The 23,897-nt window shown below is 51.1% G+C and overlaps 1 protein-coding gene across 2 annotated transcripts; it reads left to right on the forward strand.

Annotated features, from left to right (window-relative positions):
• Positions 1 to 1,848: 1,848 nt before the first annotated feature.
• On the forward strand, positions 1,849 to 23,366 carry LOC104139808 (ectonucleoside triphosphate diphosphohydrolase 8). Of its 2 annotated transcripts, XM_068915063.1 has the most exons (10): positions 1,849 to 1,974; positions 13,156 to 13,299; positions 14,535 to 14,652; positions 15,768 to 15,918; positions 17,056 to 17,215; positions 18,394 to 18,627; positions 19,684 to 19,956; positions 20,681 to 20,791; positions 21,453 to 21,590; positions 21,957 to 23,366. In XM_068915063.1, the coding sequence occupies exons 2-10, from the start codon at positions 13,177 to 13,179 to the stop codon at positions 22,137 to 22,139; spliced, it is 1,491 nt and encodes a 496-aa protein (XP_068771164.1). In that variant the 5' UTR covers positions 1,849 to 1,974; positions 13,156 to 13,176; the 3' UTR covers positions 22,140 to 23,366. The 2 variants fall into 2 exon arrangements, with proteins under 2 accessions (XP_068771164.1, XP_009666490.2); XM_009668195.2 differs by lacking the exon at positions 1,849 to 1,974 and having other exon boundaries at positions 12,424 to 13,299.
• Positions 23,367 to 23,897: the final 531 nt, after the last annotated feature.

Here is a 23,897-nt window from a genome sequence, read left to right on the forward strand (position 1 = left end):
TAAGAAAAAGTTGAGAATTGCCACAGTGCGGGACTATATTGTAATCTAACAAAGTCAGGTGCTTTTCAAATTGCATAAAGCAGATTTTCTCTGGCTTCATACCTGAAATCTAGAAAATCTGTAGTTACCTAGCCTCTTGTGTAACTTGTATTTGCTTTTAGCATTTTGGAAGCATGCGGGTAAGAAAGGACCAATTTTCCAAGTTTATTTTTCCAGTGTACTGATTTTATAAACTTGTGGCTGTGAGTTCAGAGCAGATCTCACTGGATATTCCCTTAACAGGTTCTCTCTTGAAAAAGCTATCCACGGTGAGAGGTCTGATGCTTTTCTAAAAATAAAAAAAAAAATAGTAATAATAAAAATCCTAGAGTCCTGGGGAAAAGAGCTGTGTTACAAACTGCCTCATGACCCCTGCACAAGGAGTGCTAGAAACGTTGCTGTGTTGTTAAATGGCATGAACTGCAGGCTTCAAAGCTTGCTGAGGCTTGGGGAAATCTGTGGTCTGACTTACAGGTCAGTCTCCTTTTCACAGCATGTTGAGCAAGAGAATTTTTGCACAGAAAAGAACTTAGAGGAAAAGTTAAGTGACAAATAACACCTTCCCAAGGGGCTGCTCTTGATTTGGAGCTGGAGTAAAAAGTCCTGTTCTTAGTCTTTGTGAGCAGATCCAAGCATGCAGCCTAAGAGGTGGTGTGGCACAGGAAAGCAAATAGCAACAAAGAGCATAATTCCACATAATTTGTCGTCATAATCCAGTAATGCATATCGTTTACTTTTCTGCTGCAGCCATTGGAGATAGTCTGATGGATACTGAATCTAAGCAAAGCTTCACCTCCGTTCGGGTCACATCTGGCTCCAGCTTTGGCCCAGTGACTCTAGATGGCCTATCCTGGCCTGGCATCAGGGTCTGAGGCTGAAAGCACAGCATAGGATCACCCATTTTTCTCCGTCCTGGTGCACCCTTAGGTGGCGCTGGGACCCAAGCGTTAGGTAGGACCTGGCCTCGCAGAAGCTCCTCAGCTCCTGCTTCACTTTGTTATGTGGTTTTCCAGGCTTCAGCACCATCCAGGTGCTGCCATAATGTCCCCATACACTTGTCCGCTCTGTCTGCTGGGAGCCAGCATCTTGCTCACTTGGGTCTAGCTAAAGCAAACCAAGGACACATCATTTGGAAGGAGGGCAGCTGGCTACTCCTTATCCTCTTCCACCTCAGGCCACTGTGACTTCATCCCTGCTGTTGGTGTCCCTGTGCTGCAGCTGTGCCCATGATGTGACAAGTCATTCTGAGTGTACAAGCTGCAGATATTGCATCACCAGCAGCTGCAGAGCTGCTCGTGTGAGCCTGGGGAGGGAGATAGCTGGGGGGTAAGGCCTGTCTGCAATAGGGGGTTGTAGGGGAGCAAGGCTGGGATGATCTGATGGGATTGCCAGTGTCTGCTGAAGGGCACAAAAAATCAGAGCACCAGAGGAGGGATCGTATGATAGGTGAAGGTTGAGGTGAACAGCAGGGAGCAGGAGAAGCAGTAGAGCCTCTGACTCAGGATGTGGCAGTAGCAGAGCTGCTTTAGGGACTACTATTGGACTCTCCCAAAGCTCTCCAGGCACTCAGCTAATTAAATCAAAGATGGGGCAACCTCCTCCCCTCAAAAATTCCAACACTCATCTTTCAGCCTTGGTGCAATGCTTTGCAGAGGAACAGGGGCAGTTTCCTGCTGCTGAGCCATGGCTTGGCTTGCCAGGGACTGTCAGAGCAGGAACAGAGACCTAACCTTACAAACAGCCATGTCACAGGGGTGTGGTGCCCAGGGCTGGCTGGATGCCACTGCTCACCAGGACAGAGGGGGCCAATGCAACATCTACCTGCATTCAGCTTCAGGCTGCCAGCTGCCGAGCTTTCCGGCAGCTCCTCCGGCAATTTGTGGCTATCTTTGGGGACAACCAGGAGCCAACATTTCCCAGCTCTGCTTTTCCAAGGTAAGGCAAGCTCCCAGGTGTGTCTGGGGGACACAAGGGAGGCACAGTCCCAAGCTGTGGCACGTGGGGTGCTGTACTCAACAGGGATGTGAGGGCTGTGTGCGTGGCCAGGGGTGGCAAGGTTTGCCTTGCAGCATGGACCCAGCCCTGCCCCTCTCCCAGGACTCACTCCTTGTGCAAAGGAGTCACTTTTCCCTCTGTGCCCAAGGAGAGCCAAGTCCCACAACAAAACTTCTTGGAGCCTTTGTGTCCCTTCTGCCCCAGCAACATGACACCCCAGGGATCCTGCCCACAGCTGGGGAGATGCAGGTGAGCCACAAAAGCTGCTCCTTTCTGTGAACATCCCCTCCAGTGAAAACTTTCTGGATAGCGATCAAAGGGCCCAGGGCAGAGCTCTGTGTAAATAATGTGGGCGAAGGGCTGTGAAGCTGGAGCAGGAATTACCCAGGTAGGCAAGCAAAAGCCTACGTGTTTATTCTCCTCATGTACAGACTTCCGACGGCACGGCAGGGAAGTAAAGTGTTTTTTAGGGATAAAGCTGAGTGTCCCGAAGCCAGTGTAGGTCAGAAGTGTGCTGGGACTGCCACGTCTGATGGTCAGGACACCCGAGTGCGCTGGGGAGCTAGGCACCCCGTTCCCACCACACCTCCAGCCTGGCATGGGGCCAGGGTAGCAGGGCTCATCGCACAGGCAAGGGATCTGCACTGGCCCCATGCGCTCTGCACCTCCTGCCTCACCTTGCCTGCTCCATGAGCTGCCACGGGCTCCCATGTCACTTGTAGTGACTGACACCCTGTCCCTGGGCTCCAGGAAGTAACGGCCCTGGCTCAGTACAAGCTGTAGGGTCCCTAGCTGTCCCTGGCTTTGGGAGGAAGGCTCCTCAAGCCCTGGGCTGATGGACTCTTTTACGTGCAGGAATACGCTCTGCCAAAGATAAAAATCTAGCCTCTGGATTTATTTTTGTTGCTGTGGCCAGGCAAGTCAGTATTGCTGCCAGCTGGGCTCTTCTCCAACCAAATTGCAGCAGCTTAGCTAAGAGTGTATGTATCTTAGAGAAGTGCCCCAGCTCAGTCCCAGTCCGTGGTTTTGGGCCTGGAGACATGATGAGAGGAGCTGCATGGCTCGATGGTGCTTCCCTTCACTGCATGCCCCACACCCATGTGGGTGTTATAGCTCTGCATCCTTCTGGACTCTCTTGGTGGGGCAGTGGGGAAAGAGCCTGTGCACAGCCCAGCCTCCTCCCGGCCCTGTCCAGGGAGTTAGAGGTATTGAACCATCATCACCATGACCAGAGGGACAGTACTGGCCCCTCTGAAGCCCTGTCTGTCACCCATGTGTCCCACTGCCTTGAGGCTGCTGCTGTAACAGGAGCAGCTCTTGAAGAGAGATTAGAATTTGAGGATGATGAGGTCTGTGCTTTACTACCAAAGCTGCGACTCCCTAGGTTGGGCCACACAGCCACTGTCCCCAGGTGTCATATCCAGGGTGGGCAACAGGCAGAGCCAGAGCTGGGGGAGAAGGGCTTAGAGCCTCTGAATGGCTCAGGGCCAGGCACTGGTACCCATACCAGCAGGTGCTCACTGCGTCTTGCCGTCTGCATGCATCAGAGCCCCTGTGCACACGCTGCTGTCAGGGCGCTGGGAAAAATCTTCTACCTCATCACAGCCTGCCAGAGCCGCATTTTCCTGATGTGAAACTCAGGAAAACTCAGGAAACTCAGGGCTGTGGCATGAAGGCTTGTGGGGAGTGGGACAAGTGTGCAACACCTGCTGGGAAGACTGTGTAGGATGGAGGGAGCCCAAGCTGGTGCAGTCATGTCCATATTGCAACTATAGAGCAGAGCCCAGCCTTGGGATGGCTCAGCTGTGCTTCACACACAAGGAGGGCCAGGGACCAGCACAACCCGAGCTACCACAGTGGCCTGAGATCTCCTAAAGGAGACAGCCAGGAATAGATGGTCTCAAGGGCTCCATCTCCCCTGTCATCTTGACATGGGCAGAGCCTGGGAACTGCACAACTTGATCAATGCAGTGGTTGCTTTAGCTTGTTTTGTGTTGTGGTGAATGGCCCCCAGTCAGAAACAGGCCATTGCATCTCTGGAAGGACTCTGGTTTAGTGGTTTGGGCAGTGTTCTGGCTTGCCAGGGCTGGTACAAATCATGGTGGGAGCAGAAGCCCCCACATGAGTGCAAGGCTGTGAGAATAGCAGCCACACTTCCCTCCGCTGTGTTCAAGAGAAGGACAGTGTGGGAGCACAAGAAAAAGAGCATGGCTGAGAGGGTCTCATTTGCAGGGCATAGCCCGGCCAGAGCTGGGAGGGGCAGGATTTCCAGATCAAGCAACAACATTGGTGCTACAGCCATGCCTTGAGGGCTGAGACCCTGGGACCTGGACTCTGCCCATGTCTCTAGAGCATTTCTGTCACTCACGGAGTTTTGAAACTGCACAAAAATTAAAGCTGTCCTATATGCCCTAAGCAAGGAACAGTTGCTGATCACCCAAAAGTCTGTGTGGAAGGGATCAAGGGCCTGGGGGATACAAATAGACAGTTGGTCAGCCTGTTCCTACCTCAAATTCTTACAAGCAGACTAAAAACCTACTAAAATGTCAGGTGCCTCCAAATAGTTCTTGAGACAGACCTATCACAGTCCCATTTCAGATTTAGGGATGTTTGATCAGGGGTTGGCTTTTGCTGCTGTCATGATTGGCAGCTGTCACTCATTTCACCTTACGGTCTGCACTTGCTTTCCAACACTTCCCACAGTGTGCAGGTCAAGGGCCTCTTCCTGCACATGCTCAGGTGCTGTGCCAGGGAATCACAGGAGAACCACCAAACATATCCACAGCCACTGGACTTCTCTAGAGCCTGCTGACCTGTGCTGGGTCAGCACCGAGCCAGTCTGTCCTGATTGGCTTCTCTTCCTGCCCTGGGCACTCCACAACTCTAAGCAGATTTCAGAACTGCTACTTCTGTCAAAAAGCTCCTGAAGGCCTGGGCTAGCCCCTTGCCTGTGTTTGCTCAGTGCCTAGGGGAAGAAAAGGCCTAATTTTAATTGGGTCTCAAGGCTGTCACAAACACTCACTGTGGTGCAGGGCAAGAGGATAGCAGCCCTTCTGGAGATAAGAAACAGAGCCCTGTAACTTGCATAGGCTTTGGAAAGTGCCTTTTCGGGTATAACTGTAAGAAGAAGGGTCACAAGGAGGCTGCAGAGTAGATTCCAGTGATTTTTGTCAGAAGCTAGACTGAATGAGCTGGAATAGGTCTGTCTTGGAGCAGTATTTGTCAGTATTTTTACCTGTGACTTGGCCAAAGGAATAAAGAGGATGCCTAGGGAATTGGCTACTAACTCCAAGCTGGGGGAGACTGCTTGTATGCTTGTGGTCGGGATTCAGATTTCAGAAGGTCCCAACAAACAGAAGACGACATCCAGGGAAAAAAGGGGGACAATTAACTAGGGCAAGCGTGAGGTATGATACTTGGATAGGATGAATCACGTGTTCAGAGAGGAAAATTCAAATAAGACATTAGGAAAATCTTTCTAATGGTTTAAGGGCCTGTGGGAGAATTGTCCCTGGAGCGTCCAGCACCAAAAGGTTGGGTTGGCTATGCCAGCAATAGTTTATGCAAGCCAGCCCGATGGTGAGGCCAGGGCAGCCTCAGTACTACCCCAGCACCTGGAAGCCCTGCCCTGAGACTCTGGGTCCCTCACGGCATGTCCTGGTGACTAACCTGAATGGACCAGCAGAAGACTTGGAAGAAGGAACACCTACCTTGTAGCTTCCAGCAGAAAGGGAGAACAATGTTGCCTGGAGCTGCTTCTCAGGAGATTTTGCTGAGACTTTGCCAAGAGGGATGTGTGTTGTGTTATGGCACAGCTAGATAACTTGGGGATAACCTAGTAGGAAGCATGGGGACATGACAGGGAGGGCTTCCAGCTGCCCACCACTCAACACAGACACAGCAGCAGTGTTGGCTCCATCTTGGCCCTGGCTACCCTTGTCCAGATCAGTTTGGCAGCTCAAGGGAGACCTCCCAGAGCTGAAGGATTTCCTGCAAATATCCTCTGGCATTTGTTGAGGGATACCTCCATCACAGTCATCATTTCACTTCTGGCTTGTTTTCCTTTGGCCCTGTTGATTGCATTGGAGGAAATCAAATAGAAATCAAATCCCTCCAGGACAGCTCACCTCAGGGCTCCCTCCCAGTGCTGTCCCCAAGCACTTGTGACACCAGTGCAGGAGCAAATCCTGCCCTAAGTGTGCTTCAGCCTTGTTTCCCTGTGCTCTCTAGACTTAGGAAGACAAATCTCCAGTGCCAGAGGATAGCACATGCCTGGGGCTCTTTGGGATGGGCAGACCTAGATCCAAGATACACTGACTATGCGTGGGGAACCATAGCTCCTCTCACCTATAGGCAACGTGGCTGATGAGTGAGCAACAAACAATTTTGACCTCCCAGAGCTTTCTCATGCCATATCCCTCCATCCCAGCCTGTCTGGGCACTACCTTCCTGACCACCAGGACTACCTCTTGCCTACACAGCTTCTGCTCAGCAGGCCCACACCTCACAGCTGCTGCATCGCTGCAGCATTGCACAGCAGATCTCACTCCCTCAGCAGAGAGCTGGTGCCCATCACCAGGCAGACTGCCTTGAGGGGCTGGACTCATCGCACTCCCACTGGGAGGGGTGTATTGCCTAAATATCCAGGCAGTGGTGCTTCACCTGCAGCCAGATCTTCCCATACAGATGCCCCAGAGCAGTGTAAAACAGTTTCCTGGGCCAGGCAGAGAGGAAGAAGCAGTGAAAAGTGGAATGGAGAATGGGGAAGAGACTGAGGAATGCTCTTGTGCTTTTTACTAATATCTTTAATCTCAGAGATCTCATTAAGATCCAGGTGTTATTGTGCTAAGCCCCATTCAATAGCAGGAAGTAAATGATCTCTGGTGGTAAGAGCTCTCTGCCAGAGCCAGCCCCAGAGCAACCTGCTAGCATACGAGTGGCAGCGTCATCTCAGGGCCTTGCAGAGATTGGAGTGTTTTAGCTGGAAGATGGTGTTTAAAGGAAGGGGGACATGCCAGAGGAACTGACAAATTTCCCATGAGGCCAACCATACTAGAAGGTTGGGATCAGCGATTTCATGGCGATTAGAGCCAACAGCTGCTGGCAGCAAAAAAGGACCCCTTCTGTCCTCTCCTTAATTTTAGAAGTAGTTTCTTTTCAGGAAAATATTTACCTTGGGCAGTATTTCTTCATCTAGCACATTGACTCCTTCCTACCCAAATTCTAAGATTGCTGTTCACCAGGAATAGCAGCTGACTGTGCAGTGGATTGGAGTTAAATGCTTTAGCTCCAGGCACAACCACAGCGCACAACTCAGGCACAGCGCTCAACAGCAGTTACCAGTACTGCTTGTTGAGGACCTGGTGCGATGGGACTCCATCTCATGTAACACATGAGGCATGCAGCTGGATTGTAACTCCACTTGTGTACAGCTGTTTATGATCACCAGCTTACATTAGCTTGCAGTTCACTCCTGCAAGGAGACCTCCGTATTAGGATGCTCTCATGCAGTTTTGGCTAATTCAAGGGCTTGGAGCGAGAGAGAAAAAGTAACGGCAGGCAGGCTTTTAGGAGGGATGCACAATGAGCAGGACTTTTGTTGCACTCCAGTCTGCAGGCTCTGAATGAGTGCTAGCCCAGCAAGATAATTTGGGTCCTTGTGTACCTCCTCACTGCTATTGCTGCTGCCATACTGAGTGGGGCAGATGGCCTGAGCAATAGTAGTGCTGGAGCCGAGTGGATGTGAGACCATCAGCTGGTGCACAAGGTGGTCTGAAGTCATTCAGTGAATAACTGAGCAAGTCTATGTTGAAGACTTAGAGCTCATGCTGAGGAGAAGACATGTCATTGCTTCTGCAATGTCTGTAAGCATGAATGTGGGGTGAATGTGGCACCAGAGTGACCCAAAAATGTGACCATCCACCTGCGTCTTTGAGCAGATCACCAAACTATCCAGCACTGCCTGCCCGTCATGCTGGGCCTGTGCAAAACCCAGCTCAGGTGGCCTGGGGCAAATCTGAACCACTGCACAGGATGCTCTTTTCCATCAAGGACTTTGTTGCTGTTTGCAAGGAAGAGGAAAGGCAGGGTGTCCTGACTGTGTGGCAGGCACTAGGGGCCAGCTTCAGACTCATGTAGCTTTAAATGTTCCCATCTCCATCAGTCTTGCAAGAATCGGGTTACTGTAAAGACAGTGGTGCAGGGAGGGGAGCTTGGATCTGCTTCCTGCCAGATGGGAGCTGCAGTGAGCTCCAGGGGTGCTTCTGCTTGCTGAAAGGAGAAAGAGAGGAAGGAGCAAGTGGTGCAGCTTGCATTGACCTGTGGGGAGCCTGCATCGAGCCATGGCCTGGCTTCCACTACCCCATGGCCCAGAAAGAGCTGGAGTGATCTCATGGTGCAAAAATCATGGGGAAATGAGAGCCTCTCATTTCACCTTGAGTCAGGATGTTTTCCTTTAGGAAGACCAAGGAAAGATATGAGTAGTCGAGGTGATCTCATCTTGCAAACACCAGTCATTTTAATGACTGACAGTAATGGCTGTTCTTTGAACTGCAAAGTAACTGCACCAGCTAGGCAACTCCCTTCTGGGCCTCAGAGAGCCATTTCAAGTGCTGAGAACAAAGACATATAAGGACATCAAATAAGTGTGTGTATGTACTCTAGCCATGCTTTTCATTAGCAGATTTGTCAACTTGCAGTCAGAAAAATGGGCCCTTTAGATTGATTTTCCAATTATGAGCACATAGCATATTTAGCTCTCACTCGAACACATCCCTGAAGGCAAACAAGGCTGGGTCTTGTCAAAACTTGGACAGGAGGATCTGAGGGAAGCTGAGTGAGAGGGGGTTAATTCCTGAGGGCCAGATACCCTTTGATCCTTCCAGGTCCGGTGATACTCTGTGATTGGGTGCCGGGTTGCTCCAAGACCCAGCCACATTTTAACAGACAAACACCCCTTTTGGGTGGGATTACTGCTGAAATCTAGGGCCTAACTGAATGCAGCATGGAGACGGGGTATTGCCTTTTTGCTGGGGCCAAGCCAGAGCAGTGTCGCCCTTGAAAGAGCGTGCAGAATGCTGTGCATGGGGAAAACAGGTAGTAAGAGGAGAGATAGCATTCTCCCTCCTGGAGTACAAAGGTGGAAAGCAAGCTCACAAAGGAGGAAGGTGCACGTGCAACAGGCGTTATGTACAATACTGCATGCTGGGAACATGAAGTGGACAGATTTGGGAAGATGGTCTCCAGCGAGCCTTTCACTTAGCCTACTCAGAGCACTTTCATTCAGGGCTTGCAGTGCCTCCTCTTAGTATTATTCTTCTGTAGCAGCTCCCCAGTCCTAAAGTTTTTGCAAGAAGGATTTTGTCAACAAAATTATCAAGCCATTACCTGTGACCTGGCACAGGAATATCTAGCATAAGAGAAAGGTAGTATATTTAATCAGACTTTTTAATTAGTCTATTTAAGATAATACTACCTCTCCCAGCAAAACCTCTGTCCTGGCTTCTATCCTGCTAACAGTCCTTGTCCACTAGCACAGTCCACAGGGCCTGTGAGCACCTGCGGACATTGGGAAAGAGGGTGCTAGGAAAATGGAGATTCCTGGTCTCCTTGTACCGAGGGCGGCTTGGAGCCCTGCAGCTCCCGCTGAGTTTCAAGGAGGAGCCAGCCAGATCCAACAGAACTGACCTTGTCCCACAGCAGGGCAGGACAAAAGGATAGCTACAGCAGATGGAAGATCTCCCCCTAATCTGAGGGCTTCCTCAAACCATTCATCTACCCAGACTGCTGTGGTGCTGTGTGCCCTCCCCTTGGCACAGCCCCATCATGCAACTCTGCCCCAGACTCAGCGAGGCTTTTGACTCCCAGGCTGGCTGTTTGCTCAGGGAAAGTGCTGGTGAAACTGGTTTTCCTGCTTTTGCACATCTGCATTTCCTCTGAAGAGGAAGGCACACATTTTGGGCCCAGGGAGGCAGATGAAGGACTCTGATGGGTGGGGGACGTATCCAAGCCCCACTCAACTGCATGGCTGCGTCATGGGTGCAAGGCACAGGGCTGCTGTGCAGGGAATAGACACATCAGACACGACTCATGTTAAAAAGAAATGATGCACCACAAACACTGCTTTCATGGTGAGCAAAGCACTGTCGGGAGTGGCTGCCCGTGCTCTGCTTGGTGTTGTCCCTGGCTCACTCTTGCCAGTTTGCCTCCGTCTGCAAGCCACCTGGGCTGTGCCCATCTCAGGAGCAGGGCTGAGTCTGGTCCTGCCATCCTTGCTAGGACAAGGTCCGTGGAAGATGGGTGGACAAGGGCTCCTGCAGCTCCAGAGCAGCCATGACTGCTCTAAGGTCCCCTCAGAGTGAACACAGATTCTTTAGGGACCTGAGGCTGGATCCCTGTGCTGGGACCATGGATAGACATGTGTCCCTGTAAGATGGGGGCCAGGCTACCTGAAGTCTGTGTTGTCCCACTCGCCACATTCATGAGGGTCCTTCACTCTCAGAGGTTCTGGTAGGGCCAGCAGACCTGAGAGCATTGCAAAACTCTGCATTTCATATGTGGCCCCAGCTGCATCCCAGTTTCCTAGTGGGACAAGCTCTAGGCTGTGCGCTTCCTTCCCATGCCCTAGCCCGCATAGGATAAAATCTGGGTTCATGGGTTGGATGCACACTTGGGGTGCTCTCACCTGGCCCTTGCTTTAGGCAGCCCAGGGGCTAGGACCCTGCCATGCGCTGCAGCCATTCACTGTCAGGTCAGCTTAGACCTAGCAACCTCTGTGCTTCCCCTGCTGTTGTGCTCATGTGGAACAGGGCCTTTCCTGGTGGCGGAGCTGGGGTTGCCAAAGCAGGTTTGCCAAAGGGCTGAGCCTGGTGAAGAGACACAAATTCCTGAGAACGGAGACAAAAATAGCATCTCTGAAACAAACCTGTTGCCTGACTCTCAGCAATCCACCTGAGATAAGCAGACAGAGCGACTGTGAGCTGAGGAAAGGGAAAACATAGCTCTCTCCCAGCTGGGGAATCATTACCTGTCCTTATGATGCAGGATACAATTAAGATATTATCACATAACCTCTGGAACTTAATATTCATTAAGGAAGAAACAGAAGAAACAATCTCACCAGATATTCAGCCCAGGCTCAGGGGCAGGAGCTGGGGGTTTGGTGGGGGTCGCTGCCCGTAAGTGGCAGCTCCCCAGGCAATGAGCTGTCTGGCTGCAGCACGGCCACATGTGTGTCTAGGAGGGAGTCAGAGGTGGTCAGCACCCCTGTGTCCTGCATGAGGACAAGTCCTCTTTGCTCAGGAAGGCCCTGTCTCAGCTGCTGTGCAGACATCTGGGGATTTCCAGATCCCGGCAGGTAACGGACACTTTCTCACCCCCATCTAGTGAAGCAGGTGAATCCAAAGGTTATTCAGTGGGTGGAGGTGGCAGTGCAGGAGTTGTGGTAGCTGTCTGAGTTCCCAGCTATTGACTCATCAGCAGCACATGTCAGTGTGAAGGGGACTGTTACGGAAGGAGCGATTGGTGTGGAGTTTGAACCCCGTTCAGCCAGCATGGGCCTGGCCCTGTTTAGTCTGAACTGCAGACATATGTATCCTGAGACTGAGAATGCCAAGGGGACTGCTCAGCCCCCATCTCGATGAGGTGGTAGTTCAGTTTTAGTGCACAGAGTGGGACTTATCACCCTCTTTGCCTGGCCACCTCCAGCTGCAAGGAAAGGTGCTCTGGGAAGGTCGTACCACACAATGTGGGTTCCCCAGGGTGCATTTCCCTTCTAACATCTCTGCGTTTGATTCCCCTGAGACAAATCAGCTGGAAATTGGGTCTTTCCAGGGTGCTCAGCTTTATGATAACACTGGCAGCCTCATATCTGTGAGCAGAATCAGTAAGAAACAGCTCTGCTGTCTCACCTGGAAGAAGCAGGTCCCTTACATCCATGAGTCCTTCCCAGCCCCAAGCCGAGAGAGCTGGATGCACGATGCGCTGGGCCGCAGCAGCTGCCAATGCAACATGCTGCAGCCAGGACCAGCTCGGAGATGAGCTTTGAATGCATGCCAAGGGATGGAGGCAATGGGGGGCTGACTGGTTCTGCTGAGGGGCAAAGGGAACAGCAGCCCTTCCCCACTCCCTCCCAGCTCACCGCTGTCTCTGGGTGCCCATGTCTGCAGGGACCCTGGCTACACCCTGGCCCAGGAGCACCTTGCAGGCAGGTTGGACATTGGGAAGGAATGACCGGAGTCCCAGGTGCTAAGTGCCAGGCCATGTTTCTGTCCCCATGAAGATGTCCTGGCCTTCTTGGCAGGAGAGCAATTTGTGTCTCCCCTGGCTCAGCAAGCTTTGATGAAATCCCCCTTGCAAGCCCATTCCTCCTATACAGTATGATTTTCCTTCTCATTTTAATAAAACTTTTTATTAAGATACCTGCTGCTCTGTGTGTGATTTCAGGGCACTGGATACTGCAAATGTCACCCCCACCTCTTAAAGACCTTCTAGAGACTTGTAATGGAAATATCAGGATTGGTAAGAGTGAAGAAAAGGCAGAGACGTGTATGTGTGTGAAAGCACCAAAGAAACAGGGAAGTAAGGGTTAAAAGGAAAGGTGTGTGCTAATTGCTGCAGAGCATCATACCTATATTTTCATTCAAATGAGGAAGAGAAACAAACTAGCCTAAGATAAGGTGTTGGAAAGAAGCAGAGCAAGGCTGGAGCCATAAATACCTAGATAAGGTAAACAAGTTTCTTGCACTGAGTTTTGCTACAATTTCCCATAACCTCCCCTGCTTGATGCAGTGTTTCTTTTGCTCTTCCTTGACCTGAGCCTTCAAGCTAGCAGTGAGCTGAGCAAGAGCTGAGTGCAGGAGCTGGAGGTCTGTTGTGTTCTCGTCATGGCTGTGGCTCCTGGGTGCCAAGTCCATTTCTCTTCAGTTCCCCTGTTTTATCCTAACACAAGTCTTCCCAAAGGAAGAGCGGAACATCCATGAGGACCTCTGAGATATAAACAGCTTCCTTAAGAATAACATCAACCTGGAGAGAGCTTTTGGGAATGGCCTCCTTGCAGCTTTAACTGATCGACACTGTTTCCAGTCAGCCATGTCCAAACACTTTTCTCCTTCTGTGTTTAAGTTTGCAGGCTCTTTTCCCACGATGTTCGCTAACAAAAAGCACCTCGTCCTTGCTGTCCTGGGGGCATTGGCCATGCTCTCAACCATTGCCCTGGTTCTCAGCCTGGTGAAGATTAAAGATGTTACTCTGCCACCCATGGTCAAGGTGAGCACCACTGCAGAGACCAGTCATCCGGGACAGATGCTCTGAGACAACAGCTTATCTTAGGGCTTAGGAGTGAGTGGGGCTCAGTAGGAACTGCCTTGCAGTAGGTATGTGGGTCTTCTCTTCCCATCCCAAGATGCAGGCAGAAGAAACAAGGCACGGACACTTAGGGGCTGGGGTCACCATGTGTCAGGCTGAACGATACCTCTGGCTGACTCCTTGCCAGCATCACCCTGTTGTGTCTGTGGAGCAGCTAGCACAGCAGTATCATGGTTCATGCACAGCATTACGGTAACAAAAGCAGTAAGAAAAGAATCTTAACAGGGAGAGCCCTGTGAATTGCTGGCAGCCAATGATTCAGTCAGGGTCGGTGCCTCTCTTGCCAGGCACTGTGCATACAGCAGATAGGAGCCTTTGCTGAAAGCTAGCCACGATACTGTGCGCTCAGCAAATTTCAAAGGAAAATACGCTGGGGCCGGTGGGTAGGGCTGCAATAGCAAAGCCTTGCTCTGCTGCCTCTGCACCCCAGCACGCAGCACTGCACAGCACTATACCTCCACATGGCCTTTGTCCCTGCCAGCTCCCACTAACCTCGTCCTGACCTGCCCAGATCACAGCACAAGCATTGCTGCTCCTCCTCACCCCTCCTCTGTGGCTTGGCATCCCGCTTCATCCAAGCTGGAAGAGGGGAGGTGTGATATCAGAGCGAGTTGGAGGGTTCTCAAGAAAAAGGCACACAGTTGGATCCTCATGGACCAGGGCTGGTGTCACCCTGCCATTCTCTGCCCAAGCTGGGTGCAATGATAGGAGGAGCAGCGAGCTCTGGAGATGGGGATGCTGCTGGCCCTGAGGTAGAGCCAAGGGTGGACACAAAAAACATTTAACCAATAAAGACAATAAAAGAGCATTATGAACCACCAAGAAAGTGCTTGTGTGAGTTGGCATCACTGCATAGACCTCAGCAGAGGGAATGAGAAAGTCTGTCAATTGCCATGAGAAATGCCCATGCTGAGGCCAAACATTGCAGGGACCTGTCCTGTCACCGCTCTGCTCTGCCATGGTGCAGACTGCCATGCCTTAAAGAGCATCTATGGATTAGGAGTGCTGTTCTTTGGGGCATCCTCTGGCATCTCAGCTTGAACAACCTGACCAGGGTCATGGCAGGGCTGGGTTCCAGTCCCACAACCCATTGCTGCTCCTCTTGCCAGCCTTGATGTCTTCATTGTTCCTTCCAGTACGGTATGGTGTTCGATGCAGGCTCATCCCACACCTCTCTGTTCATCTACGAGTGGGACTCAGACAAAGAGAACAACACCGGTGTGGTCAGCCAGACTTTGTCCTGTGATGTCCAGGGTCAGTATCCCCCCTACTGTGGGCTCGATGATGTCCTGTGTGTCCGTATGGCAGATGGGATGACCTGGCCTCCCTTTCCTTGGCCTGCCAAAGCTGGAGCACTGCTTGGCCAAGTGGCTTCCCACTGCCAGATTAGCGCTGAGAGCATGGTGAGAGGTCCTGGCTATCGTCAGGATCGTCCCTACCTCCCCAGCAGCTTCGCTCATGGTCAGTGGGCCCTCAGTACCAAGTAGTGCCCAAATGCTTGATGGGACTGAAGTGCCCTGATGTTCTCATGGACTTTCAGTCCTCCACCTGGGACAGCCCTCAACAGTACAAGCCACTGTCCTGAGATGAGAAAATTTCATTCACAGAGCTGGGGACAAAATTTAATTGGGGGATACAGAGGGGAACCCTTAGGCAAGAAGTTCACTAGCTCTTGCCCATTTCTGTTGGTGCCTTGGCTGATGCACTGCTTGGAGCAGACATGTCCCATTATCTCTGCTTTTGGCCAGGCCAGGCCTGTTTCTGCCTCTAAGAACAAGTGGAACAGCTCCTTGGGTTCTGTTTTGCCTTGGTGCTCTTGGTCGCAAGCTTGACTCCTGTTCTGTCATCCAAAGAGGCCCTGGAGCATGAAGTCAGGCTTCAGAGTCACAGTGTGGGACTGACACCTCCAATGGGTGTCTCATACAGTCAGACTTTATGGTGGAAAATGGAAGGGACTTTGCAAATTTCCAGTCTGGCCTTTGCTGGCTGGATGCAAGGGGCCCAAGCTTGCACTATCCCATTAATGAAACATAGCCCAAGTGGCACTCTGGGCAGTTCAGAACCCAGGCCCCAAGCATGGTGTAAAGCATCTCAGATGTTTTGGAGCACATATGCAGCCTGCCAGTGCACAGATGCAAGCCAGTAGACTGTATGTGGTACATGGGGCCAGATACTGCAGAGCCCTGCTAAAACATGAGAGGCATGGGGATGCTGTAGGAAAGAAACATAAGGGGAGACCTGGGTGGGCCAGGTTTCACAAGTCCAGGTGTCCTGGCAAATGACCTTTTTGCTGTCCCCATGTCCACTTGCACCTGCAACCCTGTCCCCAGCCATTCCCATCAGCCTATCCCAGCCTGACTCTCTTCCAGGTCAAGGCATATCAAGCTATGCCAGCGATCCCCCGAAAGCTGGCGAGTCCCTAAGAGAGTGCCTGGATAAAGCCCTGAAGGTCATTCCTCCCATGAAACAGAGGGAGGTATCAACTTATCTTGGAGCAACAGCAGGCATGAGGCTACTGAGGTACTGCTGTGGGGCACTGGGGTGAAGGAGACATGGCCAAGCTGCAAACAGCTGCTGACAGCCTGGCTAATGCAGCCTCTTGTGCATGACCAGGCTGCCAGGAGCTCCTAGCTCTCATGCTGCCCTGAGCAAGCAACTGAGAACTAGGAGAAAGTCAGCCAAGTGGGGACACATGGGTGGCTGAGCTGTCCTGGGCTTCTGGCCCCAGGGAAGAGAGGCTGCCAAGAGACATATTGGCATTCTGGGGCTCCACAACCCAGAAGGATGCTATGTAGCACATTTCCAGGCACAAAATACTTCTCAGTGCTCTTTCTTTGCTCTTCATCATTCTTTAAACATAAGGGAGTTGTGTTCCCACCAAGGGATGTACCTTCTGCCCAGATGGATGGGTGCTGGCAGGGGAGTGGGGTAGAAGTACAAGGCAAAGGGGTGTTGTGTAACATGATCTTACTTGTCACTAGCTCGTATTAGCTCTCTTCAAACATCAAACTGAATTTCATGGTTCTTGGTTTTATGGCTGCAGATTTCTAAGATTATTTTTATGCCTCGGCAATGTGACCGCTTCCCTAGGAAGGGAAACGGATCACAGCCTGAAGCTTACCTGCCTCAGAGAGAGAGAGAGAGCAAATACTAACAGCCCCAAGAAACTTTCCCTCCAGTCAGAAGTTTGAAACCAGACTGGTATCTTCCTAAAAGACCCACTCCAGTTCAGCTACCAGCCTTAGTTTTGATGGTGCAATCAGTGGGTGATGTCCAACAGCCTGTGCTATACAGCATATCAGATGAGCTAGTCATAAAGATCCTCTCTGGCCTTGAATGCTGTGAAGATAGTTAAGTAGGAAGGGTGGCTGACAAACCACTGTGCAATGGGGATCAAGCTGCCATGGAGGGATGAGGTTGACATTGCTCTTCAATTTGTGATCCCAAGTCTAGACGGAAGGACAGCTGGGATTTACATAGCAGAAGCTATATGAGCAGCTTCTAGAAGTTATATAGCAAGAAACATCATTGCACACAAATTGCTCCTTACAAAAAGCCAGAGTCTGTGAAACTGGGAGAAAGCAGACTGTTTCCTTGTGTTTTCTCTATAGTAATGATTTCACTGCATATGTGTCCTGAACTTTGAATCCTTCTCAGGGAGCAGAACAGCTCAGCTGCAGACCAAGTCCTGGCTGAAATTGCTAAGACCATGCAAGAGTATCCTGTGGATTTCCATGGGGCTCGAATCATCACAGGAGAAGAGGAGGGAGCTTATGGCTGGATCACCATCAACTACTTACTGGATTCCTTCACTAAGGTGGGATAAGGGCAAAACACTCACCCCTTCTTTGCTACTATTGATTTTTTGATCTTTCTTAGCTCCTTAAGTTAACTTAGCACAGAAGGAAAAGTCTGGGTTGTTGCCACTCAGGAAAAATCTAGGAGAAGCAGTTAGGTATTCTCTGACTTGCATACAGTGAAAGAGGAAGAAGAAATCAGGAATGAGGGTATCGTTGCTAAAAGCTAAGGGCACATCTCCATACCAAGTGGACACAGGGCGGAAAGCCCCATGCTAACACTGAGCAAGGCTGGAAAAGCCAAGCACAGCCCTGAAGGACAGCCCTTCTTATTTATTCTGTTTGGTTGCAATCCAATCCAATTCTGCACAAGGTTTCCTGTTTTACTCACCACTGATGTGTCTGGGCCCCCTCAGAATTACAAAACAAAACCAAATCCGTGTGGCCTGTGCCTTCTCCTGTCCTTGCATGGTCAAACTGTGAGTAAGCTAGAGTTCTGGAAAGGATGTAGAGGTTGCTGTGCTTGGCCAGGGAGCGCTGTCTTCCCAATAGGTTAAACTGGCAGCAAGGTCAACCTTGCAGCTAGGCAGTAGCAGTTTACCCCTTAGGGCTTTGCCTTGCTGCCCTGGGAAGGTCTGTCTCCCGTGTAGTACTTGAGGGCCCCAGTTTTCATCCAAAGTTGCACTGTGAAGGAAGCTTAAGCCAAACCTCTTTCCTGTCACCCTCCTCAGAAAGCACTGCCAGCACTGCCACACCTCCCAGCAGAGGCAGGCATCGTCTGGCTCCTGCACAAATGAACAGAGGCTTGATGTAGATGCTGGCTGTGCTTTCCTTTTGGACTAATATTTCTGTGGCCTGCTTTTCAAGAAAGTGCAGAGCATTCACCCTCTCCAAGTCAGGTCTCCAACAGCGCTTTGGTCTGGGTACCAGTGACTTAGGCCCACGTGGGTCCTTGCCATGCTGGAATATCTTGACCATCAGCTGGCTCCGTCTCTGGCTTTTCTGTCTCTGGCAAATGCCCAGAGTGGTTGTGTACAGTAGGCAGTGGGTCCTCAGGTACAGAATGAGCCAGCTGAGACCCTTCCCCAATGCGTTTAGTAACAAAATTCAACTGACTTAAATGGGAGGGGAATTTTGCTCAGGCAAAGTAATTCCAGCTGTCTTCTACTCCTCTTCTTATCCTATCTTGTCTTGGCAGTACTCCCCCAAAGAACACCTGTGGGTCCGTCCAGAAGCAGCCAACATTTTGGGGGCATTGGATCTTGGAGGAGCGTCAACTCAAATCAGCTTTATTCCCAAAGGTTCTGTTATAAAGTGGAATGAAACCTCCAAGTTCACACTTTATGGGTATAACTACAACATCTACACACACAGCTACCTTTGCTATGGACAGAACGAGGTGCTGAAGCGTCTGGCAAAAGAATTAATTGTGGTGAGAGGGAAACTGGGCGGTAATCGGACTCCATTCTCACGCTATCAATCACAAAACTTTTAAAAGAGTAAAATAAGAACAGATAATGCTCTTTCAGAGAGGCATTAGCAGGGTATGAGAGCTGTTAGAGACTCCCTGGAGTGTGGGCAAGCTCCTGGAGAGGAACATGGAAAGTCATCAGAAGAGAAGGCTCAGGAGAGCTCTTATTGTCATCTGCAGCTACCTCATGGGAGGGTATAAAAAAGACAGAGCCAGACTCTTCTCAGAGGTGTAAAATGGCAGGGCAAAAGGCAACTGGCACAAGCTGGAAAATGAGAGATTCTAGTTGCATATAGAGAAAAATTTTTTTGGAATAACGGTGATTAAATATCAGAATAGAGACCAGAAAGGCTGTGGAGTCTCCATCTTTGGAGATATTCAAAATTTGACTCGGTATGGCCTTGCACAACCTATTCTAGCTGGTCATACTTTAAGCTGAGGGTTGGCATAGAGACCTCCATAGGTCCCTCCAAACCTGAACTATTCCGTGACTGCAGGGGTCTGAGAAAAGAGAACCAGAGACTTTTCTTAGGCAATTTTTTGGAAGATCAGAGGGGAATGGCATTTTCACGGAGTTGAACCTTGTCAAGGGAGAGCCAGAAGGGTTTGCTCATGCTGCACTGCCAATAAGACATGTCAGAGGGCCGTACCTAGAGATAGAGGTAGAACTAGGGTGGAAAAGACTTTGTCTGTTCCATACCACAACCCTGCTGGCATGGGAAGAGTCTTGCTAGATCCCTGAAATCTAGCTGCATCAGTGGCAGAGGAGGAGGATGAAGAATGGAAAGAGTCTGGAACTAGACAAAGCAAAATGTGAATTAGTGTTAAACTCAGGCTGGCACTGGAGACAGGCAAGGAGACCAGGAGACCCTGATGAGGAGATGGGAGTTGCCTGCAGCTGTGTCCATGGGAGGGAAGCCCTGGGTGAATCCCTGCATACCCCTGCTGTTGCGCATACCTCCATGGGGATTTGCATAAGGCTGCAGCCTGAAAATCACAGGATTTTCCTATTCCCAGGAGTCGTCCTCCAGCACACGAGTTGAACATCCTTGCTACCCAAAAAACTACAATGAAATCATCTCGCTGTCTTCCTTCGGCACCAGCCCCTGCACAAGCCAGAATGACTTACACCTAACTCTTGCCGACAGAAATGTGACCCTGGAGGGCAGTGGGAATGCCAGCAGGTGCCTGGCTGCCATCAAGAAGCTGTTCAACTTCTCAGCTTGTGGGCAGAGCCAGGACTGCACCTTCAATGGTGTCTACCAACCCCCTGTCAGTGGGCAGTTCTTTGTAAGGCAAATCCTGTCCTTTCACTCCCCTTGCTATCTCTAGAAACCACTGTCCTGTTCAGGGGGATGTTTTGTGTCCCATTAAGAGGCCCCTTTCCAGGCCTTTGCAGAGCTGTGGACAAGGGGCAGAATAAGGGTTGCTTGCAGCCGTCTGCATGGTGCCTTTCCCCAGGTGACAGGGTGCTGCTGCCAGACACAGAGGTGCTTTCTCTCAGGAGTAAATTCTGCAAAGTGCATCTTCCTTGGGGCTGTGGTATACCTGCATGCTGCGCCACATGGCCCATCCAGGGCATCTCAGGGCAATGTCACCTTCCTGCGGCAGAATGGGGGCACAAAGCACTCAAATTGCCACTCTCCTACGGCCTACCAGATATTTCTGCTGTCTGATTTTCCAGCTGGCTCTCAAAAAGGAACCATTTTAATAAGAGATGCTTACCTGAACACTAAGTTTTCAGTCAAAAGCCAACATAGCCAGAAGCCTACAGATTAGGTCTTGCCTGCGCTCCACACACTTCTGTAGCCAGTAGGCCTGTATGCCTTTCATTTGATCATTTTTGCTGGAACATGGAAAAGGATGCCCTAGGATTATGCAAGGGTGGGACAAATCTGGTGAAAACTGCCCCTGCCGATAGCCCTTCCTGACTCCAGGAAGGCAGCAGGAGGCTGCCCTAGGGTATTTTTTTCCCTGCTGTTACTCAATTACATTTCTACCTCTTACCTTTCAGGCCTTCTCTGCCTTTTACTATAACTTCAGATTCCTCAACCTGACCAACGGGCAGCCTCTGGCCACTGTCAGGGAGACCATTCAGAATTTCTGCACAAGAAGCTGGGAAGACGTATGTTTCCCATGATGGGTCATGGGAGGCTATGGGGAAGCTTCACAAGTGAAGGGGTCCTGGGACAGGGGAAGAAGAGCGAGGATGCCCCAGGGCAAGGCTCCCTGGTTCCTGAGCTGTGCCATACACACCAGAGCCATCCCTGAGCCCTGTGAGGGAGCCATGGCCTTCCTGCACCAACCCTTGGGGTGCCTCCTTGCTCATTGTGTACATGAGCAACATAGGGAAAGCAGCAGCCAGGGAAGGTGAAGACAATAGTCACTCCCTTGTCACTGGCTGCTGGTACCACTCTGGAGGGGAGTCAGATGAGGATGGATACAGTCAAGAGGTGTGATAGGACCATCATGGGGCAGAGAGCAGAAGCCCCTTGCACAAGGAGGCTGAGATGGGAAAATCTGGGGCAAGATGAGCTCCAATGTGTCTCTGCTTCCACGTGGAAATGGATAGTAAATCCTCCTGGGAGGAGCTGTCCTGTCTGGATGGGTCCAAAATACCTGCTTAGTCCAGAAGCAAGTATATTTCTCTGGATGATGGGGATTACAGAGCCATTACCCTTCATGGAGCAGTCATCAGCGCATTGCCCCTACATGGAAATGCCTGCTGTCAGCTCATTGCTGTCCTCTGGAAATAACTTCCCTTCCTTCTTACACATGCCCCCCAGCTGTCTTCTAGCTACCCTAAAGACAAGCCTGAGCGACTGCGTAGCTATTGCGCAAACGCCAACTACATCCTCACACTCCTCCTTGATGCCTACAAGTTCAATGAGACCAGCTGGAACAGCATCATCTTCCAAATGAAGGTAAGCAGCAAACTCAGCCTGTAGGCAGGAATAGAGGCAGCATTGGGGAAAAAGAGACAGCTGTCCACATTCGGGTGCAGGCATTCCTGTAAAAGCCATGGGCAGCACTGGTCAGAAAAGTCCTGTTGGCTTCACATCCCAGCATGGTACAGACAGCAGGTAATGCACTCGGACACAGCTGTCTGGCAGCGTGGTACCCAGCTAACATCCGGCTGTGCAGCTCAGCCATGTGGCCAGGCCGATGGAGACATCCTGCTTTGAGACGTGCACTGTGCCTGTGCCCAGCCTGGCACATGGTGGCATCAATGCTGCCAGTGGGAGCTCTGTGCTGGAGCTGCCCTCAGTGTCCCTTCTCTCCTTGGGCAGGCAGGGAGCACGGACATCGGCTGGACCCTGGGCTACATGCTGAACCTCACCAACATGATACCAGCAGAGGCTCCGGAGCATGTGAAAGGGCATGATCCCTCCCTGTGGGCTGCAGCCATTGCTTTCATTGTGCTCACTCTTGCCTTGGGTCTTGTTGCCCTCCTCATGTGCTTGTGGCTGTAGGAGCTGGGCTGCATATTGGAGCCTGGCAGGTGCCTCAGGGCTGGGGGGCTGACTTAGCCAGGGTCCCCCACACATTCACCAGCAGGACTGGCAGCCCCTACCTTGAGCCTGGGTCAATGATGTTCAACATATTGATCTTTTCAGTAAGGAAGAAACAAGGGCTGGCCTCCCATAGGACTGTGCCCAAACGTGGAGGTGGGCACCACGTGACATTTCCAAAGGAGCTGCACTCCCATTGAGGACTGCTGGCATCAGCCTATGCACTGCAGAAATGCCAGCCAGTGCCTATCTGCCTTCTTACGCCATTATGCCTGTTAACAGATTTGGCCTTCATCCCACAGGCTGGAGCTTGGTGCTGTGGAAAGCCAACCTGGCTGTGGAAGAGCTCTCCAGGTGTCAGGCTGTTAGTGTGCAGCTATAGGCATCTGGTTTCAGGGTGCTTGGTGCAATGCCAGGTCTAATCACAGTCTCCAAGAGCCAGAGAGGTCCCTGCCAAGTCTGCCAGCCTGGGAGCACACCAAGCTCTGGAGTACCCAAGCTGGCTCACCTAAATTTGTATCATATGGGCTCAGCTGATGGCTTTGGAGATAAAAATCAAACTGAGTATCTAGAATCAGAAGGACGGTCCATGTCTCCCAAGGGTGTCTCTCTCATCCTTTTTTATGGGATGAAGGGATTTCTGTTCTTGGGTGTCTTCCTGAAGACCAGACTCTGACCCCACCAGCACAAGGTCTGTGCACCATGGGTGTCAGGCTGAGAGTTCAATAGGCTGCAAGGCCTGCTCTGGTGCTGGGCACAGAGCAGAGCCAGATTCTGGGGAGATTTCCTGTCTGTGACTGCTTCTTTGCCTTTGCCTTTGTGTCTGCCCATTCATTAGCTGCCCTGTGGGTGATTCATCTAGTTATTTGTCAGAAGCACCTTTGCCTCCTGGCAGCAAGGAGCTGGCCTTTGCTATCTCTGCAGAAATGTAGGCGCCTCTCAGCTTTTCTCTTATCCAAATAAACATTGCAAAAGGCACCAAAGAGAAATACTTGTTATTTTGCTCCTGAATCAAAAGGATTTTAATACTTGTGTGTCCCAGGCTGGTAATGATGGTGGAGGACTGAGGAGAGGGGGATGGAACAAGCACCTTGTCCATGGATAGCGGCTCTGCAAAATCCAGCCCCTCCTAAACATTGCTCAGTGCTATGGGAAACAGAGATTTGATAGAAAACCCTGTATTACTGATGGTGCCCTGGAAGGGAAAAGTTGTCTGAGGGTACAGCACAGCACTGCACAGAGACACTGATGTGAGGTCTGAGCAAGCCAGTCCAGAAACCATCCAGCTAGAGATGATGAGACTGGTCAGAGCACTGGAGCAGGGCGTGTTGCTGCCAAAGGGTCCTTCCAGTTGAGGGTCAGGAGCAAAGGGCACAAGCTGGCCTTCACCCCTGGAGACCTCACAACTTTTGTGTTATGTCTGAAGGGAGCCAGCAGGGCAGGAGGACAAGCGCCTTTTCCTTCAGAGAGCCATGGTGTCCTCACCTCACCCTAGCCACTCCATCAATAGCACAGCAGCTCCTAGCCTCTGCCTGCCCTGGGCAGAGCCAATCCCTGCATGAGTCCCAGTGCCAGAGGTGATGAATAAGTAGACACAGGGCAGAATGAGAAAGAAATGCAAGTGCAAATCTCTATTTCCTGAAATGAAATGTGAAGTGAAATGTGGTGATGGGCCCTGATGTGCACACAGAGCCGCAGGGCTTTGGGGTAGCAGTGGTG

The sequence above is a fragment of the Struthio camelus genome, chromosome 20 (genome assembly GCF_040807025.1).
Source record: "Struthio camelus isolate bStrCam1 chromosome 20, bStrCam1.hap1, whole genome shotgun sequence".
NCBI classification, from domain to species: Eukaryota; Metazoa; Chordata; class Aves; order Struthioniformes; family Struthionidae; genus Struthio; species Struthio camelus.

Bases quoted from the DNA above. Each gene is read 5' to 3' on its own strand.
- LOC104139808 (XM_009668195.2), top strand. From the start codon at position 13,123: ATGTCCAAACACTTTTCTCCTTCTGTGTTTAAGTTTGCAGGCTCTTTT. The intron at 14,653-15,767 runs GTCAGTATCCCC...ACTCTCTTCCAG, and splicing joins TTTGTCCTGTGATGTCCAGG to GTCAAGGCATATCAAGCTAT. The intron at 21,591-21,956 runs GTAAGCAGCAAA...CTCCTTGGGCAG, and splicing joins GCATCATCTTCCAAATGAAG to GCAGGGAGCACGGACATCGG.